This window comes from Leopardus geoffroyi, chromosome C3 (assembly GCF_018350155.1).
Source record: "Leopardus geoffroyi isolate Oge1 chromosome C3, O.geoffroyi_Oge1_pat1.0, whole genome shotgun sequence".
NCBI classification, from domain to species: domain Eukaryota; kingdom Metazoa; phylum Chordata; class Mammalia; order Carnivora; family Felidae; genus Leopardus; species Leopardus geoffroyi.
The window spans coordinates 119483589-119503911 of record NC_059338.1 but is presented as its reverse complement, the minus strand read 5'-3'; the positions used below and the strand labels follow the sequence as shown (position 1 = coordinate 119503911).

The 20323-nt window shown below is 37.4% G+C and overlaps 1 protein-coding gene across 3 annotated transcripts in view; it reads right to left on the bottom strand.

Moving 5' to 3' along the window:
• Positions 1-20323, bottom strand: part of CNGB3 (cyclic nucleotide gated channel subunit beta 3) — a 151763-nt gene that overhangs the window by 89190 nt on the left and 42250 nt on the right. For all 3 annotated transcript variants that reach the window (XM_045454542.1, XM_045454543.1, XM_045454544.1), the window contains one exon: positions 957-1102. In XM_045454542.1, the coding sequence (XP_045310498.1) occupies positions 957-1102 (146 nt within the window). The remainder of the gene's footprint in view (positions 1-956; positions 1103-20323) is intronic.

The window sequence follows — 20323 nt, the reverse complement described above, 5'->3', positions numbered from 1 at the left end:
TTAGGGAAGCTGATGATTGCCCCCCATGTGATTAGTTTATTGATGTTCTCTACTATGTTGCATATTCAGATAGTGTTCTTATATTTTTATAATAAATGCTTTGTGTATAAAGGGTATTCTTAATTAATATTTACAGTAAAACTTGCTATCGTGGATATTGCTGTTGGCTTGTTCATATACGGTGGGTCCAGAGGTCATGTGCAGAGGGCTCCCTGTGTCTCTCTTCTTCAGGGTTTTCTCTGAGCTGGCTTACTTAAAGTGTTGGAGACTTAGCAACATACCCCAGCAACAACCTTCAGCCAATGTAAAACAGTTGGTGGATTGATACCCCAGCTTCTTTCTCCAAAATATATAAAGTACTTATACAACTCAACACCAAAACACCTTCTACACAATCTGATTAAAAAATGGGCAGAGGACCTGAATAGACATTTTTTCCCAAAGAAGACATACAGATGGCCAACAGACACATGAAAAGATGCTTAACATCACTCAGCATCACACCAATGCAATTCTAAACCACAATGAGATATCACCTCACACCAGTCAGAATAGCTAGTATCAAAAGGACAAGAAATAACAAGTGTTTGTGAGGATGTGGAGAAGGGGGGATCCTGCGCATTGTTGGTGGGAATATATGTATTGATGCAACCACTGGAAAACAGTGTGGAGGTTTCTCAGGAGAATTCTTAAGTGTGATCCACATAGTTTTTCAGCTGGATCAAGTCCTAGGGCCTACAGAAGAAGCCATCTCATCAATACATCTTTATTGTCTTAACTCCTATCTCCATCTCTCTTATCTGCTCTCACCTTCCTGGATCACCTTCAATACAAACTATCTGTACTTAAATCATTGCCACAGGGTCTGCTTTTGGGGGAACCCAAGCTAAGATATTTGAAAATACATGCCCCTTCATAACTTTTTTCTTTCCAGTACTTTGAGTAACAATGCTTACCAGTTTGGGGGCTGGCTTCAGGTGAGGATATATCTCCTTCTGCCAACTTTTTCTTGTAGAGGATTGTTCTTTGACGCATCCTTCTCACCAAGTTGTGTAGCTGGGCATCAGCATACTCATTTATAACAGGGGCTTCATGTGGTTTGCTTTTTGGACGAAATGAGGAAAAAAATGGTGATAGAGATGGATCCATGAAGAAGTACATACAAGGGAGAAATTAAGTTTTTTCACACTCCTTATAGATCTTAAACAATTATTTGCTCCTTTCTACAAGAGAATAGAACAATTTAAAACTTAAGTTTGATGGGGGCGCCTGGGTGGCTCAGTCGGTTGAGTGTCCAGCTTCGGCTCAGGTCATGATCTTACAGCTCATGAGTTCGAGCCCCGTGTCGGGCTCTGTGCTGATAGCTCAGAGCCTGGAGCCTGCTTTTACTTCTGTGTCTCCCTCTCTCTCTGCCCCTCACTCACTCACATTCTGTCTCTGTCTCTCTCAAAAATAAATAAATATTAAAAAAAATTAAGTTTGATGGAACAGTGCTGGTTACCAATGAAATATTAGAATCCACAAATAACAAATGTCCATTCTTGACTCTATTAGATCTTGAGGACTGTGATTCTGACATTTAATTGCATCATTACAAGAAAAAAAAAAAAAAAAAGAAACCCTGGCATTGTAGGTAGAATTCTATATTTTTAAAAGGTTTATTTATTTATTTTGAGAGCAAGAGTGAGAGAGAGAGAGAGAGAGAGAGAGAGAGAAGGGCAGAGAAAGAGAGAGAGAAGGAGAGAGAGGATCAGGCCTGATAGCATGGAGCCTGAAGCAGGCTTGATCTCACAAACTGTGAGATCGTGATGTAGGCAGAATTCTAAGGTGGCCCCCTGGTGTACTTGTCCTGCATAATCCTGGAGACAATAAATATGGTGGATTTTGCTTTCATAATTAGTGTGTGCTATATAGCTTAGTTGACTTAAAGGTAAGAAATTTATGCAAATGGGCCTGATGTAATCAAATAAGCCCTTTAAAAGCAGAGAGTTTCTGTAGCTGGTGATAGAGCAGAAAGTTACAGGTTTGAAGCATAAGGGCAATTCTACTTGAGAGACATTATCAATTTTTGTCTTTGAAGAATAAAGGGGCCCCCTCATGAGAATTACATGAAGCTTCTAGGAGCAGAGACTGTCTCAGGCTAGCTGATAACAAGAAAACAAGGACCTCAGTCCTACAACCGCATGGAGCTGAATTCTGCCAATAATTTGAATGAGCTTGGAAGTAGATTCTTCTCTGGTGCCTCCAGGTAAGAGACTAGCCAAGCCTGGCTGACACCTTCATTTCAGCTTTGAGAGACCTTAAACAGAGAACCTAGCCTCACCCAGATTTTTGACTTATGGCAGTGTGAGCTATTAAATGGTATTGTTTTAAGTTACCTAGTTTGTAATAATTTCTTATGCAGCAGTAGAAAATGAATATATATAGTGTGCATTAATGCACTTCCCTTCTAAGAAAACAAACAAAAAAAATAAGTACAGGGTATAAGATATGAATTAGTATACTTCATAAAGATCTGAGTTCCTTGACAGATTTTCCTCAGACTTCTAACTCGTTCTCTCTACCTTCCTTCTGAAGTCTGACACTGTGTCTACGCAGACCCATATAGGTTCTATCCATTCTCACCTCCTCACATCCATATCTCCCCTTTCCATCTCATTTCCAAACTGGAACTGATGGGGTTCACATTGGAGCTGGGTAATCTGTGGATTCTATTTAAAAAAATTAATCTTTATTTATTCTTGAGAGAGGGAGAGGGAGAGAAAGAGAGAGAGAGAGAGGCAGTGAGAGTGGAGGAAGGAAAGAGACAGAGGGAGACACAGAATCCTAAGCAGACTCCAGGCTCCCAGCTGTCAGCACAGAGCCTGCAGGGCTCAAACTCACAAACCATGAGATCATGACCTGAGCTGAGGTAGGACGCTTAACTGACTGAGCCACCAGGCACCACCCACTGTGGATTCTATTTAAAAAGAACCCTAGTATGAGCCCCTCTCTACTAATCTCCATTCTCTATCACGAACAGAAATATATCATATCTATAATTGTTTACAGATTCCCAGACCATCGGTATGTCTTTCTTTCTTTCTTATTATCATAGTATAATTTATGCCTCTTTTATATGTCAAAAGTCCTGCCTCAGCATCAACATTCTTTTTAAAAAAATTTTTTTTAATGTTTATTTATTTTTGAGACAGAGACAGAGCATAAACAGGGGAGGGGCAGAGAGAGAGAGGGAGACACAGAATCTGAAACAGGCTCCTGGATGTCAGCACAGAGCCCGACATGGGGCTCGAACTCACGAACTGTGAGCTCATGACCTGATTCGAAGTCAGACGCTTAACCAACTGAACCACCCAGGCACCCCTCAGCATCAAGATTCTTTAAGTGTGTCACACTAAAAGCTTTAAAAGCCTTCTCAAGAATGGCGAAGACTGAGATGCAGTGGAAGACTGGTACATCTTAGACAATATAGAAGTAGGGGATATTAGGTCTACAAAACTAGAATTTTTTCTTCTGATTAAGAAGTGTTATATATATCATTTCACAGATTTCTTCTTAGTATGCCTAGGAGTTTATTCATCCATCAGACTGTTGAGTTTCTACTTTATGTAATGGAATAAAAAGATGAATTAGACTGTAACCCTATGGATGTTCATAGTTTAATGGGGGAAGTAAGGATGTAAATGAGTACCTAATAAATAACAAAGATATGTACAAAGTGCTATGTTCATACTAAACTTGGCCTGGGGAATCAAGGAAGGGTTTCACAGAGAAAGCATCTTAAGTCTGAAATGTTTAGAAGGCCTTTGACAGAGAAATGAAAGAAGGACCTTCGAGGCATTGAGAATAATACGTTCAGAAATGTGAAAAAACATAACACATTCAGCAAGTATTGTGGGGGTGACTGGAACAGAGTAAGTATATGGAGGAGGCCAGGTGGCAGGGGTGGTAGGAGTGGTGGTGGTTAGGTCCTGAAAGGTGAGTGGGGTCAGATTATGATGGTTCCTACATGATTTATTAGGAGTTTGGACATTAATCTATAGGTTAATGGGAGCCAGTGTAGAGTATTAAGCAAATGAGGTGTATGAGCAGATGGAAGTTTTAGAGACCCAGAAATAGTGGCAGAGTTGAAGAGGAGCAGTGTAAATGGATGGACGTAAGGAAACAAGTGAATGGGTTAGGTTAGAACTGTTACGGGAAAAGAGAAGGATTAAAGAAATAATTTAGAGCCAGAAAGAAAAGGATTTGATCTTTCTGGATCTTCTGAATAATCCAAATAAGAAATCAAGAATAACTTCTAAGTTTGTATTACAAGAGTCTAGCTTCATGAAGATGCCATTAATATAATGAGGAACTCAGAAAGATGTTTGTATATAGAGGGTGTGTGGAAAAATGAGTTTTTGTGTGTGTGTGTGCATGTTCAATTTAAGATGTTTGTAGGACCTTGTGTGATAGGATTTTGTGCCTCCCAGAAGACATTTTCTGGGGATAAGACCTTGGTGGTCATCAGTGTATATGGGATGTGTGAAGAGATGTATGTAGATGATATCATTATAGACTGAAGTTCTCAAGGTCAGAAACCGTGTTTTCTTTATATTCCACAAGACCTAGGACAAGGTAAGTTTTCAATAAATGCTTATTGAATAAATAAACTCACTACTTCCAACCTTTTGTTTGACCTTATGTGATGTGCCTCAGTGCACTAAAAAAAAATCTATAAAAAGTGAAGTTGAGACTTGCTGGATCATTAACTGTAAAGGCAGGTATTTGAACTGTCAAAATATCTAATCCAAACCTTAAGACCTAAGGAGAGTGTTTTTTCTCTTTTCCTGAATCATCGATAAGCCCTAATTGACCATATAATAGCCACTTAATCACACTGGTTTTTATTGTGCAAACCTACCTCATGATTAAAGTGCTGAAAATTATATTAGAAAGCATGCCAGCATTTCAAATGCATGTCTATATTTCAACTACGATATATTTTTCTTTTTGTATTAGTTGAGTGTTTTATGTCCATTTATTTCATCTTTTCTTTTTTCCCCAGCTCTCTTAAAGAGTAATCCTTGTTCATCTTCTCCCTTACTGACATATATGCAGAAGCTATGAATGTATTTTTCTTTAGGTAATTTTGTGACTGAATAAAAAGTCATGTATTTTCATGAGATAAACACAAAATCAAACGGGTGTAGAGAGAGAAGCAATGGATATGCCTTATGTAACTATGCTTCATTTGAGTGATATTTGATATTTCTTGTTCATATTACTAAATGTATATTTTTAAAAGAATTATTCCTCATAATTCCTTGATGAACCATATCTTACATAAATATGTAAACATTTTACAAATTTTAGTAAAGAAATAGAAGGAAAGTCTTATTAAAACTCTTATTGAGATGAGTGAGGCTGTTAAAATTTGTATATGTATCTATGGGAGAATAAAAAATTAGTTGTTAGAGTGACATTTATTCCTGTTTTAATTTTTTTGATAAGGGTATAGAGAACACTCATTTAAAATAAAAGCTGATGAAAAAATCAAATTATAGTGGTAGTCTTCATTTCTTTAAATTCAATCAGAGATATAAGCAAAAAAAAATCATATATTTGACAATTGTTCTTGCATTTGGGGTTGCAGAAGCTTTCTCACTCCAGGGTGAATACATCATAGTAATAACGAGATGGGTTAGAAGTAGGCTTTTCTTTTGCAAAGGGAGAAAAAAGCCATCGTGAAAGGGGAGGCAGAAAAGAGAAACTTGTGGTCTGTGGGAGTATTCAAGATATCATTTTTATTTATTTATATTTGTTTATTTATTGTTATTTTTGAGAGCAAGAGAGCACGTGCGTGTGCACATGAGTTGGGGGGCTGCAGAGAGAGAAGGGGACAGAGGATCTAAAGCGGACTCTGTGCTGACATCAGAGACCCTGAAGGGGGCTTGAACTCATGAACCGTGAGATTATTAACCTGAGCTGAAGTCTGATACCTGATCCACTGAGGTACCCTAGGATATCAATTTTAAGAAAGAGTACGTACGTAAGATGTGGATCTTGAAACTGATTCTTTCAAAACTATTTGTGTTTACTGAGACTCTTGGAAAGTTTTTATGTACACCCAGTGATACCCATTCTCCATTCTCCCATTAAGGTTGTTGCTTTAGTATAATGCAAAGGGGTGACTACTTTTGACGAGCTGAAATGGATGGTGGCAGTCAAGAACGAGTTTGCAGTGAAGGATGAATGGCACTTTGATTGATAATGTAGAGGGAAAATATTCAAGGCAAAGGATACAGCCTGAGAAAAAGTGTATCAGTTGCTGCTCTGTGGAGAATAATAAAAACTCAAACATTTAATGTAAAATCCCAAATCACCTATGATTTGGTTTGAAAGGTCAGTTGAGACCAATGGGGAAGCATAGCAGGATTCTAAGCAGAAGAGGGACATTATTAGCTATATTTTGGAAAAATAATTGAGAAAAATAAAGATAATTAGTTGTGGTGTGGAAGAAGTATAACTGGAAGAAGGGAGAAAGTTGAGTTAAAATATGTGGGTTAATGTAACAGTGAAATTTAAAGTTTGGTCGGTGTATTACACTGAACAGTGTTCTGCCAAAATTCATGTCCAACTGGAACCTCAGAATGTGACCTTACTTGAAAATAAGATCTTTACAAATGTAAGTAGTTAAGTGAAGATGAAGTCATACTGGAGTTGGGTGGGCCTTTAATCTAATGACTGGTGTCTTTATTGGAAGGCCAAGTGAAGACAGGGAGGAGACACACAGGGAGAACACCATGTGACAATGGAGGTAGAAATTGGAGTGATGTATCCACAAGTCAAGAAACACCACAGACTGCTGGCAACCAGCAGAGGCTAGGATAGGGATGTGGACCAGATACTCCCTCGGGCTTTCAGAAGGACCAAACTTGCAGGCACCTTGATTTCAGGCTTCTAGCCTCTAGAATTGTGAGAGGATAAATTTCTGTTGTTTGAAGCCACTCAGTTTATGGTAATTTGTTGTGACAAATCTGTTGTGACAAATGTGACAAAGTTAGTTAGCAAACTGGATGACTGTGATGCAATGTAACTCAGATGGAGGCATAAGTTGTAAGATATCTGTAAATGCACTCAATTCAGTATACGTTAAACTTGAAGTGTGAATGAAGAATCAAGGTCTTTTTAAAATATGTATAGCAGGCAGTTGAGAATTTGTGTTTGGAATTCAAACAGGGAGGACTGAGCTGGATGGAGATGTTGAACTAAGATCACCTTTCTAGAGGCTATGGTGGGAATTATATAGTGGATGAGATTGCTGGTAAGAGCCTGCGTAGAACAAGAAAAGATTGGGAGGTCAAACCTTGTAATTTGCTGACATTTAAGGAGTAGCGTAAGATAAGGAATTGAGAAGTAGCAATTAGAGAGGTAGATCTGAGACAGAAAAATGTCACAAAAATCAGGGAAACTAAGAGTTTGGAAAAGAAGATCAGTCATGTCTCATGCTGCACACAAACTGTGCAAATTTTGTCATTTTTGTCTTGACAAGTATTTTGTAAAAAAGTACAAAGACTCTGTTCTCGAAGTGATATTTTGAATTTCCATTCGTTATTTCCTGAACTCAGTTAAAAGTGGTATTTATTCCCTTTAGTAAAATCTTGAATAAACTTTGGCTTTTGCAAACTTTATCTGATTCTTATTAATGCTTAAGTAAGAATTAAATTCCTTTTTTCGTTAAAGACAATGCTTTTTAAAAATTCAAGTTGATCAAAGTCCTTTAAAATCTCCTATTCAAGATATGTTGAATAACAGACAGGGATTGGACAAAGAATATTATATTCCTATTTGGGAAAACTTTGAGGGGAGAGAGGAGCAGGTCTTTTTTGTTTGTTGTGTTTTCTCAATAATTAAAGATAAATTCAGACAGTTGTTCTCAAAGGTTACATTTAAAGAAAAGAAACCTGCTTTGAATAAGTGGAAATTTTTGTAGGCATAAATTTCTGAAAGAAAATACTTGAAATTAGTACAAAATTCTGATTCTTACCAATGTATCTGGCGGTTGACCATAAAACCTACAAATTTTAAGGAAATATGGGCTAGTGTAGTTGTAACTCAACCAAGCCTCACTTGGTTTCCCTCTCATACTCACCTCTAAATGCTGTGAAGATTTTGAGTTGTTTATCACATTTTGCTTGTGCATATGGTATAGTTTGTACACATTAGTTTGTACAAATGGAAATGTACATATGGATATTATGATGCAGTTTCCTAACCTAAATTCTTGATCTGTCTAGAATGTGCTACAATGCATTTGTGATTCCAGAACTTGTTTCTGAACTCTGGCCAGCAGTTCACTCTCTAGATTTTTCCTTCTGTTAATCTTTAAGTGTTGGAGGTTGTGTCCAAGATATTTATTGCTATTGTTATTGAATCACATTGTAATGGCCTACAAATGTAGCGGTGCCTAACTTTGTTAATAGTTAAAACAACATTTTAAGACTAAAGGAACAAAAAAGTTATAAAAATAGTGTCACATAGGTTACAAACTTATAACCTAAGACCCATATGTACACATCAACATACATACACACCTACTAATAGCAATCCTTCCCAAATCTTAGCCCAATTGGAAAGAGAATGAATATACATATAAATATACAAACATAAAATAATCATAATACTAATATGTTTCATGTCAATAGACATTAAATTCTCTAATGATGTCAGGTATTTTTTGAGATTAAGGTGAACAACAGCTATGTTTTTTATCATTTTTTTCCATATAGTAGCAGCCTGCAAGAGTCAAACTATCTGCTCACAAAATGTTCCTGAAAATTGATGCATTTTGAGTGTCTCGTTCATTTATTTAACAGATATTTATAGCACTTACTTTGCATGAGGAAAGATAACATGTTCTATATTGACTTTGAAGAATCTTAAAAAACATTTTTTTAAAGTTATATCTTGCCCAACGTGGGGCTCAGACTCATGACCCTGAGATCAAGAGTCACATGCTCTACTGACTGAACCAGCCAGGCTCCCTGACTTTGAAGATTTCTTAGTTAATAGTCCTTTCTTTCATTTTACATATGTCATTATGTTTATTCTTACTTATTAGGCTCTTCTGAGTAAATTGCTGGGGTTTTTAAATTTAAAAACTGACTGATTAGAACGCACCATGGACTGAAACATGTATCCCACCCCCCGTAATTTATACATTGATGCCGTATCCCCCAATGTGACTGTATTTGGAGATAGGTCCTTAGGAAGGTAATTAAGGTAGAATGGAGTCATAAGGTTTAGTCCTTAATCCAATAGGATTGGTGTCCTTAGAAGAAGAGGAAGGGACACCATAGGGTTCTCTCTGTGTGCGTGCACAGAAGAAAGGTATCTAATGTTAGAACATAGCAAGAAGGCAGCCATCTTTAAGCCAGGAAGAGAGGTTTAATCAGAAACTCTGACAGCACTTTGATGTGGATTTCCAGTTTCTACAACTGAGAGAAAACAATATTCTGTTGTTTAAGCCACTCAGTTTGTGGTATTTTGTTATGGCAGCCTGAGCAGACTATTACAGAATGTATACAGGTCTAGAAAAAAAAAGGGTAAAGCTGTTTTAAGAAGCAGATGAAAAAGTAAATCAAGATAATAGGCTGAATGCCATAAATCTCTAAAAATGACAAAAGAAAAGATTTAAAAAATGTATAGTACCGGAAAACAAATAGGAAACTTCTAGTCAGAAAACAAGGAATTTGAGAAATTACTTAAAGACAGAAAGCTCATGGGTTCATATGTTAACTTGTTTAATTCTCCCAAATTATGACATGCTTAGAACAGCGCTGCTCTTGTTATTACTAATGAAGAAAAACACTGCCAAAAACACTCACAGTAGATATTGTTGGAAAATGAGAGAGGGTTTTGGGGGGATCTGGGTGGCTGAGTTGGTTAAGCATCTGACTTTTGATCTCAGCTATGGTCATGATCTCACAGTTTGTGAGATGGAGCCCTATGTTGGGTTCTGTGCTGGCAGAATGGAGCCTGCTTGGAATTCTCTCTCTCCATCTTTCTCTGCCCTTCCTCCCCTCTCAAAATAAATAAACTAAAAAAAAAGTGACAGAGGTTCTGGAAGTGTTTTACCTTTTTTGGGGGGAGTGGACGTCAGGGGGCCTTAAGGGGGCCATGGCCAATCGTTGGGATGATTACACAGAGTAGTGAAGTAGGTTACTTTCTTTCTCACCTAACCTTCACTAAGTGGATAGAAGCAGGAGCCATTGCCTCCAGGATGTTGCAGTGAGATGGGTTTTAGGCTGGAAAAGCAGGGCTGTCTCCCAGGTGACTGGTAAGAATCAGAATAAATGGGGGGCTCTATGACCAGACGATGAGTTAGTGTTACACTTCTTGGCAATGTGTTCTTTCCCACAATCACCATAGAAAGAATATAATAAATGGAACAGAATCTACAGCAATGGTTTACCACAAGGTGGAGTGAGGTGAGGAGGTGGAATAAGAGGGAGTTCAGTGGAAATGATTTTCCCCACGTGCAGGCAGTAAAGGGAGGCATTGTCTGTAGCCAGTTTAATAAAAGCTATAAATGACTGAAAGTTGGTCTCTTTTTTAATCATCACTGTGTGCTGATAATTCTGAACAATGTCGATAATAAAATACTTCTATAGCCTCAAGGTAGACCACTCAGTGCTCCTTTTTAAATGTTTACTTATTTTGAGAGAGAGTGTGTGAGCATGAGTGGAGGAGGGATGGAGAGAGAGGGAGAGAGAATCCCAAGCAGGCTCCACACTCAGTGCAGAGCCCAATGAGGGGCTCCATTTCACCACCAGGAAATCACGACCTGAGCCGATATCAAGAGTCAGATGCTCAATCGACTGAGCTACCCAGACTCCCTATTGTTCCCGTTTTGTACACCACTGATCTACACAAGTTATAGGGAATTTCAAGTACAAAGACGATCACATAAACCAAGAATTACCAAACAATCGTGCAACATCAACATTATCAGAAACACTAATGTAAACAAACAGAAAAACTAATACCCGAGGAAATGAACAAAACAGACAATAATTAAAAATAGAGTTATGAGAAGATTATCTATTTTATATTAATCAGAATAGGTTATGTGAAAGAGAATCAATTCGAAACTTGGAGATAAAAAGCTTGATCATTTGAAACAGAAAAATAAAAACAACAATAAAAATGAAGAAAGATACTATAGAGAAATCTTATTTCACAATTGAAGAAATATGCAAGCCTTCAGATTCAAAAAGGCCACCAAATGCAAGTGAGATGAATACTAGAAAACTCAAACTTAGCACACCAATGTAAATCTCAGAACACTAAAATTAAAGAGAAAAGTGTTAAGAGCTTCTAGAGGTGGAAAAAAAAATCCCTATAAATAAAGGAGCATTAGATCAGCACCAGATTTCTCACTGACACTACTGGATACTAGAAACTAATAAAGCAGCATCTCAAAATTTCTAAGGGAAAATGAATTTTCCTTGAACTCCACCTGCCAAACCCTATATAAAATCAGCTCTTCACTTTGTTCAGGGAGACTTTACCTTCCAAGTACAGCTCTGCCTGGCTTAGCAAGCAACAAATTCAATTTTTGTGTCAGGTGTTACATGGTGGCCTCTTCCTTTGACACTAGGAATATAATTTAAAAGGTAAAAGGGTTTAAAAAGACGAAACAGATGAAGGAGTTGGGATTTTAGTTAGCAGAGAATGTAGAGCTCTGGCAAAATCTATATTGAGAAATTCAGTTTAGGCCTTGAAGCTAAAGTAGATTCTACAATCTTTCCCTGAATCTAAATTTGGGAACCACATGCTGAAGAGAAATATGCTATTTCTGTAGGTCAGATTGTGGGTCTACTTATCCACCTACCCACCTTGAGTGGAAATATTCCCTAAGAAGTAATCCATGCCCAGATGGGTTTACTGCATAGGAGAGGAAAAAACCCTAGAGAAAGGGTGAGGGCCTGGTTTCTTGCCTTCAAGGCACAGGAATCCCAATCACTACTAAAACACAGCAGATCAATGTTTTGGGTTCTAACTACATTAGCAATTTCTCTTGCTATGAGTAAACTGGGAATGAGACAGTGAACAGCAAGAAGCAGATGTGACAAAGGGAATGTGGAACTATTTTAACTCCCCTAAACAAATGCCAATTACCCTGAGGCAGATTTGTCATTGCCTTGGCAGCGGTATGTGTGGCTGTGGCCTGTAGACAGAAACAGAATCTTATGATTCAGAGCAGAGATTGGCTTCTTTCAAACAGATGCCAATGGAAATAAATGTATGTGGAAAACTCTTCACAGGAAGGGGTTCCATTTGGATTAATTCAATAATTTAAATGTGAAGAGAGGCAATCTGTAGAAAAGGGAAACCAAGACTGTCTGAGTTGATGAAGCAAAATCACAGGAGATCCTTACAGAAACCAGATATAGCACGTAAGGAAATTACACTAGGAAAGGGAGAAGTCAGTGCTGATGATAAGCACTTAGAGTCAGATCACAGTTCTGCACAATGGGAACAGGACTGCTGAATAGAAGTCTAAACTCCGATGGCCTGTATGTGATTGTGGTCAGCTTCTAGAGTCCTAGAGAACCAAGCTCCCAGTCCCTGCCCATCTAGAAATTAGGAGTTTCAGTTTCTTGTGGGGCAAAATTCTTGAGTAGATTCTTCCTTAAGAGTGAGTGCACACACCTAAAGGAAATAGAAGCAGAACAGCAAAGGCAGCCTGAACCCAGCAGAAGAAGAGAAATAATAAAGATCAGAGCAGAAATAAACAATATAGAGTCTAAAAAAACTGTAGAGCAGATCAACAAAACCAAGAGTTGGTTTTCTGAAAAAATAAACAAAATTGACAAACCTCTAGCCAGGCTTCTCAAAAAGAAAAGGGAGATGACCCAAATAGATAAAATCATGAGTGAAAATGGAATTATTACAACCAATCCCTCAGAGATACAAACAATTATCAGGGAATACTATGAAAAATTATATGCCAACAAATTGGACAACCTGGAAGAAATGGACAAATTCCTGAACACCCACATACTTCCAAAACTCAATCAGGAGGAAATAGAAAGCTTGAACAGACCCATAACCAGCGAAGAAATTGAATCGGTTATCAAAAATCTCCCAACAAATAAGAGTCCAGGACCAGATGGCTTCCCAGGAGTGTTCTACCAGACGTTTAAAGCAGAGATAATACCTATCCTTCTCAAGCTATTCCAAGAAATAGAAAGGGAAGGAAAACTTCCAGACTCATTCTATGAAGCCAGTATTACTTTGATTCCTAAACCAGACAGAGACCCAGTAAAAAAAGAGAACTACCGGCCAATATCCCTGATGAATATGGATGCAAAAATTCTCAATAAGATACTAGCAAATCGAATTCAACGGCATATAAAAAGAATTATTCACCATGATCAAGTGGGATTCATTCCTGGGATGCAGGGCTGGTTCAACATTCGCAAATCAATCAAAGTGATACATCACATTAACAAAAAAAAAGAGAAGAACCATATGATCCTGTCAATCGATGCAGAAAAGGCCTTTGACAAAATCCAGCACCCTTTCTTAATAAAAACCTTGAGAAAGTCGGGATAGAAGGAACATACTTAAAGATCATAAAAACCATTTATGAAAAGCCCACAGCTAACATCATCCTCAACGGGGAAAAACTGAGAGCTTTTTCCCTGAGATCAGGAACACGACAGGGATGCCCACTCTCACCGCTGTTGTTTAACATAGTGCTTGAAGTTCTAGCATCAGCAATCAGACAACAAAAGGAAATCAAAGGCATCAAAATTGGCAAAGATGAAATCAAGCTTTCGCTTTTTGCAGATGACATGATATTATACATGGAAAATCCGATAGACTCCACCAAAAGTCTGCTAGAATTGATACATGAATTCAGCAAAGTTGCAGGATACAAAATCAATGTACAGAAATCAGTTGCATTCTTATACACTAACAATGAAGCAACAGAAAGAGAAATAAAGAAACTGATCCCATTCACAATTGCACCAAGAAGCATAAAATACCTAGGAATAAATCTAACCAAAGATGTAAAGGATCTGTATGCTGAAAACTATAGAAAGCTTATGAAGGTAATTGAAGAAGATTTAAAGAAATGGAAAGACATTCCCTGCTCATGGATTGGAAAAATAAATATTGTCAAAATGTCAATACTACCCAAAGCTATCTACACATTCAATGCAATCCCAATCAAAATTGCACCAGCATTCTTCTCGAACCTAGAACAAGCAATTCTAAAATTCATATGGAACCACAAAAGGCCCTGAATAGCCAAAGGAATTTTGAAGAAGAAGACCAAATCCCAGACTTTAGCCTCTACTACAAAGCTGTCATCATCAAGACAGCACGGTATTGGCACAAAAACAGACACATAGACCAATGGAATAGAATAGAAACCCCAGAACTAGACCCACAAACGTATGGCCAACTCATCTTTGACAAAGCAGGAAAGAACATCCGATGGAAAAAAGACAGCCTCTTTAACAAATGGTGCTGGGAGAACTGGACAGCAACATGCAGAAGGTTGAAACTAGACCACTTTCTCACACCATTCACAAAAATAAACTCAAAATGGATAAAGGACCTGAATGTGAGACAGGAAACCATCAAAACCTTAGAGGAGAAAGCAGGAAAAGACCTCTCTGACCTCAGCCGTAGCAATCTCTTACTCGACACATCCCCAAAGGCAAGGGAATTAAAAGCAAAAGTGAATTACTGGGACCTCATGAAGATAAAAAGCTTCTGCACAGCAAAGGAAACAACCAACAAAACTAAAAGGCAACCGACAGAATGGGAAAAGATATTTGCAAATGACATATCGGACAAAGGGCTAGTATCCAAAATCTATAAAGAGCTCACCAAACTCCACACCCGAAAAACAAATAACCCAGTGAAGAAATGGGCAGAAAACATGAATAGACACTTCTCTAAAGAAGACATCCGGATGGCCAACAGGCACATGAAAAGATGTTCAGCGTCGCTCCTTATCAGGGAAATACAAATCAAAACCACACTCAGGTATCACCTCACGCCAGTCAGAGTGGCCAAAATGAACAAATCAGGAGACTATAGATGCTGGCGAGGATGTGGAGAAACGGGAACCCTCTTGCACTGTTGGTGGGAATGCAAACTGGTGCAGCCGCTCTGGAAAGCAGTGTGGAGGTTCCTCAGAAAATTAAAAATAGACCTACCCTATGACCCAGCAATAGCACTGCTAGGAATTTATCCAAGGGATACAGGAGTACTGATGCATAGGGGCACTTGTACCCCAATGTTCATAGCAGCACTCTCAACAATAGCCAAATTATGGAAAGAGCCTAAATGTCCATCAACTGATGAATGGATAAAGAAATTGTGGTTTATATACACAATGGAATACTACGTGGCAATGAGAAAAAATGAAATATGGCCTTTTGTAGCAACGTGGATGGAACTGGAGAGTGTGATGCCAAGTGAAATAAGCCATACAGAGAAAGACAGATACCATATGGTTTCACTCTTATGTGGATCCTGAGAAACTTAACAGGAACCCATGGGGGAGGGGGAGGAAAAAAGAAAAAAAAAAAAAGAGGTTAGAGTGGGAGAGAGCCAAAGCATAAGAGACTGTTAAAAACTGAGAACAAACTGAGGGTTGATGGGGGGTGGGAGGGAGGAGAGGGTGGGTGATGGGTATTGAGGAGGGCACCTTTTGGGATGAGCACTGGGTGTTGTATGGAAACCAATTTGACAATAAATTTCATATAATAAAAAAAAAAAAAAGAGTGAGTGCATAGTAAATGGTTAGCAGGGATACATTTCCTTGACGGGAAAATATTTGCACAGATTCTTTTCTGTGAAAGCCTAGAGAGACATCATGTATATTCCAGCTAGATAATTAACAGTGTCTAATAAAGAAATAATGGCAATTGAATATTCAGTTTGATGTTGAGATAAAGGAGAGGGCAATGCGTATATTTAAGGGATACTCTGAGTGCCAAATTCATGGCTTTTTTTCCTTCTTCTAAATGTTGGGGAGAGAAAAATGATCTGAAGCACTGAAGAGTCAAATTAAACCTGTTAAAGAAGTTGGCTAGGCACGTGGGTAAAATTTAAATAATTCTGGCTTTTAAACTACTAAAAGGAAGGATGAAGTGTTTGTTAGAAGTAGGTTAGTAAAAAGCAAGATGAGTGGCACCTGGGTGGCTCGGTTGGCTGAGCGTCAGACTTTGGCTCAGGTCATGGTCTCACAGTTTGTGCGCTGGAGCCCCAGGTTGGGCTCTGCGCTGATAGCACGGAGCCTGCTTGGATCCCGTCTCCCTCTCTCTCTGCCCTTCACCTGCTCTTGTGTGCATGCACACTCTGTCTCAAAAATAAATAAACGTTAAAAAAAAGCAAGATGAAATTACAAGTTGCCGATAACTGCTGAAATTTGGTGAGAGAATAGTGCTAGTAGCTTGGCTCTACACTGAAACTTTCCTTAAGATAGAAGCAGACCATAATAGCTTTTCTTCTCTGTTAGTAATTATATTTTCATAAAGAAATCTGTGCTGACTGGGACACTCCCATAGTTTTGATTGCTGTCAGTTATCTACTTCTGGGGACAGACTGTAGGACATTTATGCCATTATGAAAAACACACCAACTGACTTTTGACAAAAGTGCAAAAGCAATTCTAAGGAGGAAGGATAGCCACTTTGACACATATGGTGCTAGAGTAACCGGACATCTAAGGCAAAAAAGTGAACTTCAACCTAAACCTCATACTTCATACAAAAATTAACTCAAAATGGATCATAAGTTTAAGTGTAAAACAAAACAGTATAAAATTTTTTAGAAAAAGTGAAAGAAAATCTTCTGGGTCTGGGGCTAAGCAAGGAGTTCTTAAATTTGATATCAAAAGCATAATCTACAAAAGGAAAAACTGAAAAATTATACCTAATCAAAATTAAAAACATTTGCTCTATTAAAAGGTCCTATTAGGAGGATGAAAAGATACGCAACACCACGGGAGAAAATATTTTCAAACAACATATCCAACAAAGATCTAGTACCTAGAATATATAAACAACACTACAGCTTAGCAGCAAAAATTTAAAACAATTTGATTATAAAGGGAGCAAAAGACATGAACAGTCATTTCATGGATGAGGATATGCAAATGGCAAATGAGCTCATGAAAAGATGTATAATGTCATTGGCCATTAGGAAATGCTAGTTAAAAGCATAATAAAATATTACCGCATCAATCAGAATGGCTAAAATAAAAAATGGTGACACCACCAAATGCTTGCAAAGATATGAAGAAACTGGATCACTCATACTTTGCTGGTTAGGATGCAAAATGGTACAGACACTCTGGAAAACAGTTTGGCAGTTTCTTATTAAACTAAACATGTAATTATCGTATGATCCAATTATCACATGATGTGTTGGACATTTATCCCAGAGAACTAAGAAGCTGTGTTCACACAAAAACCTGTTCACAGATGTTCATAGGAGCTTTGTTATTAATAACCCAATATTGGAACCAACTCAGATGTCCTTCAGTGACTAAACTGTAGTTCAGCCATATAATGGAATACTACTCAGAAAAAATTTTAAAAAAGGAATGATTAATGATGCACACAACTAGAATGAATCTCTAGGAAATTATATGACTTAAAAGTCAATAGCCAGAGGTTAAATACCATTTGTGATTCCATTTATATGATATTCTTAAAATGACAAAATTGTAGAGATGGAGAACGCATTAGTGATTGTCAGGAAGCAGGGAGGGGCTAAAGAATGGGATAGGGAGTGAGATACATGTGGTTATAAAAGGGCAATAGGAAAGATCCTTGATGGAACTATTTTGTATTTTGATGGTGGTAATATGAATTTACACACACAATAAAATTACATAAAACACACACACAAATACACAAATGAATACAAATAAAGCTGGGGAAATCTGAATAAGATCAGTGGATTATAACTCAATATCCTGGTTGTAGCACTGTACAATATATACCCTTGTAAGATATTACCATTGGTTAAAGGATATGTGGGAGCTTTCTATATAATTTCTTACAATTGAATATAAACCTATGAGTATCCCAAATTAAAAAAAAAAACCTACCATCATTAACCTGAAAAACACCATTATACCTATTAAGTTCAGCATACTGAGGTAGAAATATGGCGTTCTACAACCTTGCTATTCAAAAGACCGGTCTGCAGACCTGTAGTATCAGCATCCCTGAGAGCTTGTCAGAAATGCAGAGTATCAGGCCTTGCCCTATATCTTTTAAAACAGAATTTGCATTTTGACAAGCTCTTCAGATCACTTGTATGGGCATTAAAATTTGAGAAACACTGTTCCATTAAAATTGAACTTGCAAGCTTAAATCTGTAAAATGTTGGTAGGAACCACACTTTTTCCTTGGCTTAAGTCCCCTTTTTCTCTTCTTGAAGGAAGGGTAGAAAGTTCTCATTTTTCTTGAATGCTAGCTGTGTCAATATCACACATGATTCTTACAAAACTCAATGAGATGGGCTTTATTATATCTCTTTCAGATGAACTGAAAACCCGTCTGATTGAAAAGTCATGCATGAAAATAGGTGATGAAAGGTTATAAACAAATTATGACAAAGCTATACAAGAGGAAACTGGAACTAATTAGAACTCAATGTTTTCTGATCTTTAAAAGGTGAGTATTTTGATTTTAAAAAAGCCAAACTAGTCTGACAGTGCATATCTTCTCTTAAGAAGTAGAGAATATTTAGAGTACATGTAGCACAACTGAGTGAGAATCTAGTCATTTGGGTCCTACTTTAGTAATATGTGTTGGAAGGTGAATTTGTTAAAATTGAATGACATTAACTTAAACTCAGTTTGCTCACATGCAAGGTAAAGCTAATATTTTGTACAGGATAAAATTATAATAAAAGATGGAAAAACACTTGAATCTTCAAGAGGAAAATGGGGAAAGCCAAGAACACCATATGGTACTATAACATAAATTTTCAAGCCTTTTCGGAGAGGCAGGCCACTCTCCTGATGAACATTATCATCAAATTTTATGGTCAAAAGTACTTACCATGTCTTGTGCAAATAATCTGTATAGTCTGTCACATACTGTATTACACTGAATATTCAATTTGAAGAACCTAGTTTCTGAAGGGCATAACAGCACATAGTAGTAAAACTTACTCATAAATCATATGGGCATGGTTGAGGGAGCTCACTATTTGATCTGTCTATAGTCAGTACAGATCTTGAATGTGCATCACAGATTTTTATGTAAATCAGAGACATCAATAGTCACATAAATTTGCATTTACAACTTGATTTCTGTTAGTGAATGTGACAGAATCATCCTATCTGCTACAAGCAAACTGAAAAAGTAAAGTAAAAGACATTATTACTTTAAAATATTGCAGAGACCCTATGGCTCTGTTCTCTGTTCTTTTTAATTTGATATTTGAGAAGGAGAGGTAATAATTAGAAGAATTATGAATGTATCCTTATGGAAACAGAAATTTATGTTTGGCTTTCTAGCAATAACCTGGACACAGACGATTCTGCAATTAATAAGTGGCTGGGATTATTAAGGTTCCTGCCATGCTACCTGGAATACCTTAAATTTGTTACTCAGGTGACATTTGTCATAAAGCCTTTAAGTATGGTGATGTTGGAAGAAAAAGAATACACCACAATAGCTGGGGATAGGTATATTTCTGTTATGAACAGTAAATATTTACTTGCATGTAGGGGAAATTCAAGTTTTGTGGGGCTGGAAGCTTTCATAATTTATAGGGATCTTTTAAAGAAAAAAGAATAAAAAAATATGACTTCTAATTTCAACACAGAGTCTTCAATTGAAGGACCCTGAAACAGGCTTCTTAGCTCCACAGTAAATTCACCTCTTTACATATTACAGATGTGTACAAAACAGTCCAATGTTTTAAAAGTCACCATCCAGAGGTACCACTTACTACCCAGTTGGATGTACATAATAAAAAAAAAGTAGAAAATAAGTGTTGGCAAGGTTGTGGAGAAATAGAACCCTTATACTTTGTACGTTATTGGGAGTATAAGGTGGTTCAGGGGTTTGGAAAACACTCTGGCAGGTCCCCAAAAAGTTAACTACAGAATTATTATATGATCCTACAGTTCCACTCTTAGGTATATACCTGAAATAATGGAAAGCAGGTATTTAAACAAGTTCATGTATAAACTATTTACAATAGTCCAAAGGTGTAAACAGCCAAAATGTTCATCAGTGGATGAATGGATAAACAAATATAGTATATACATACAACAGAA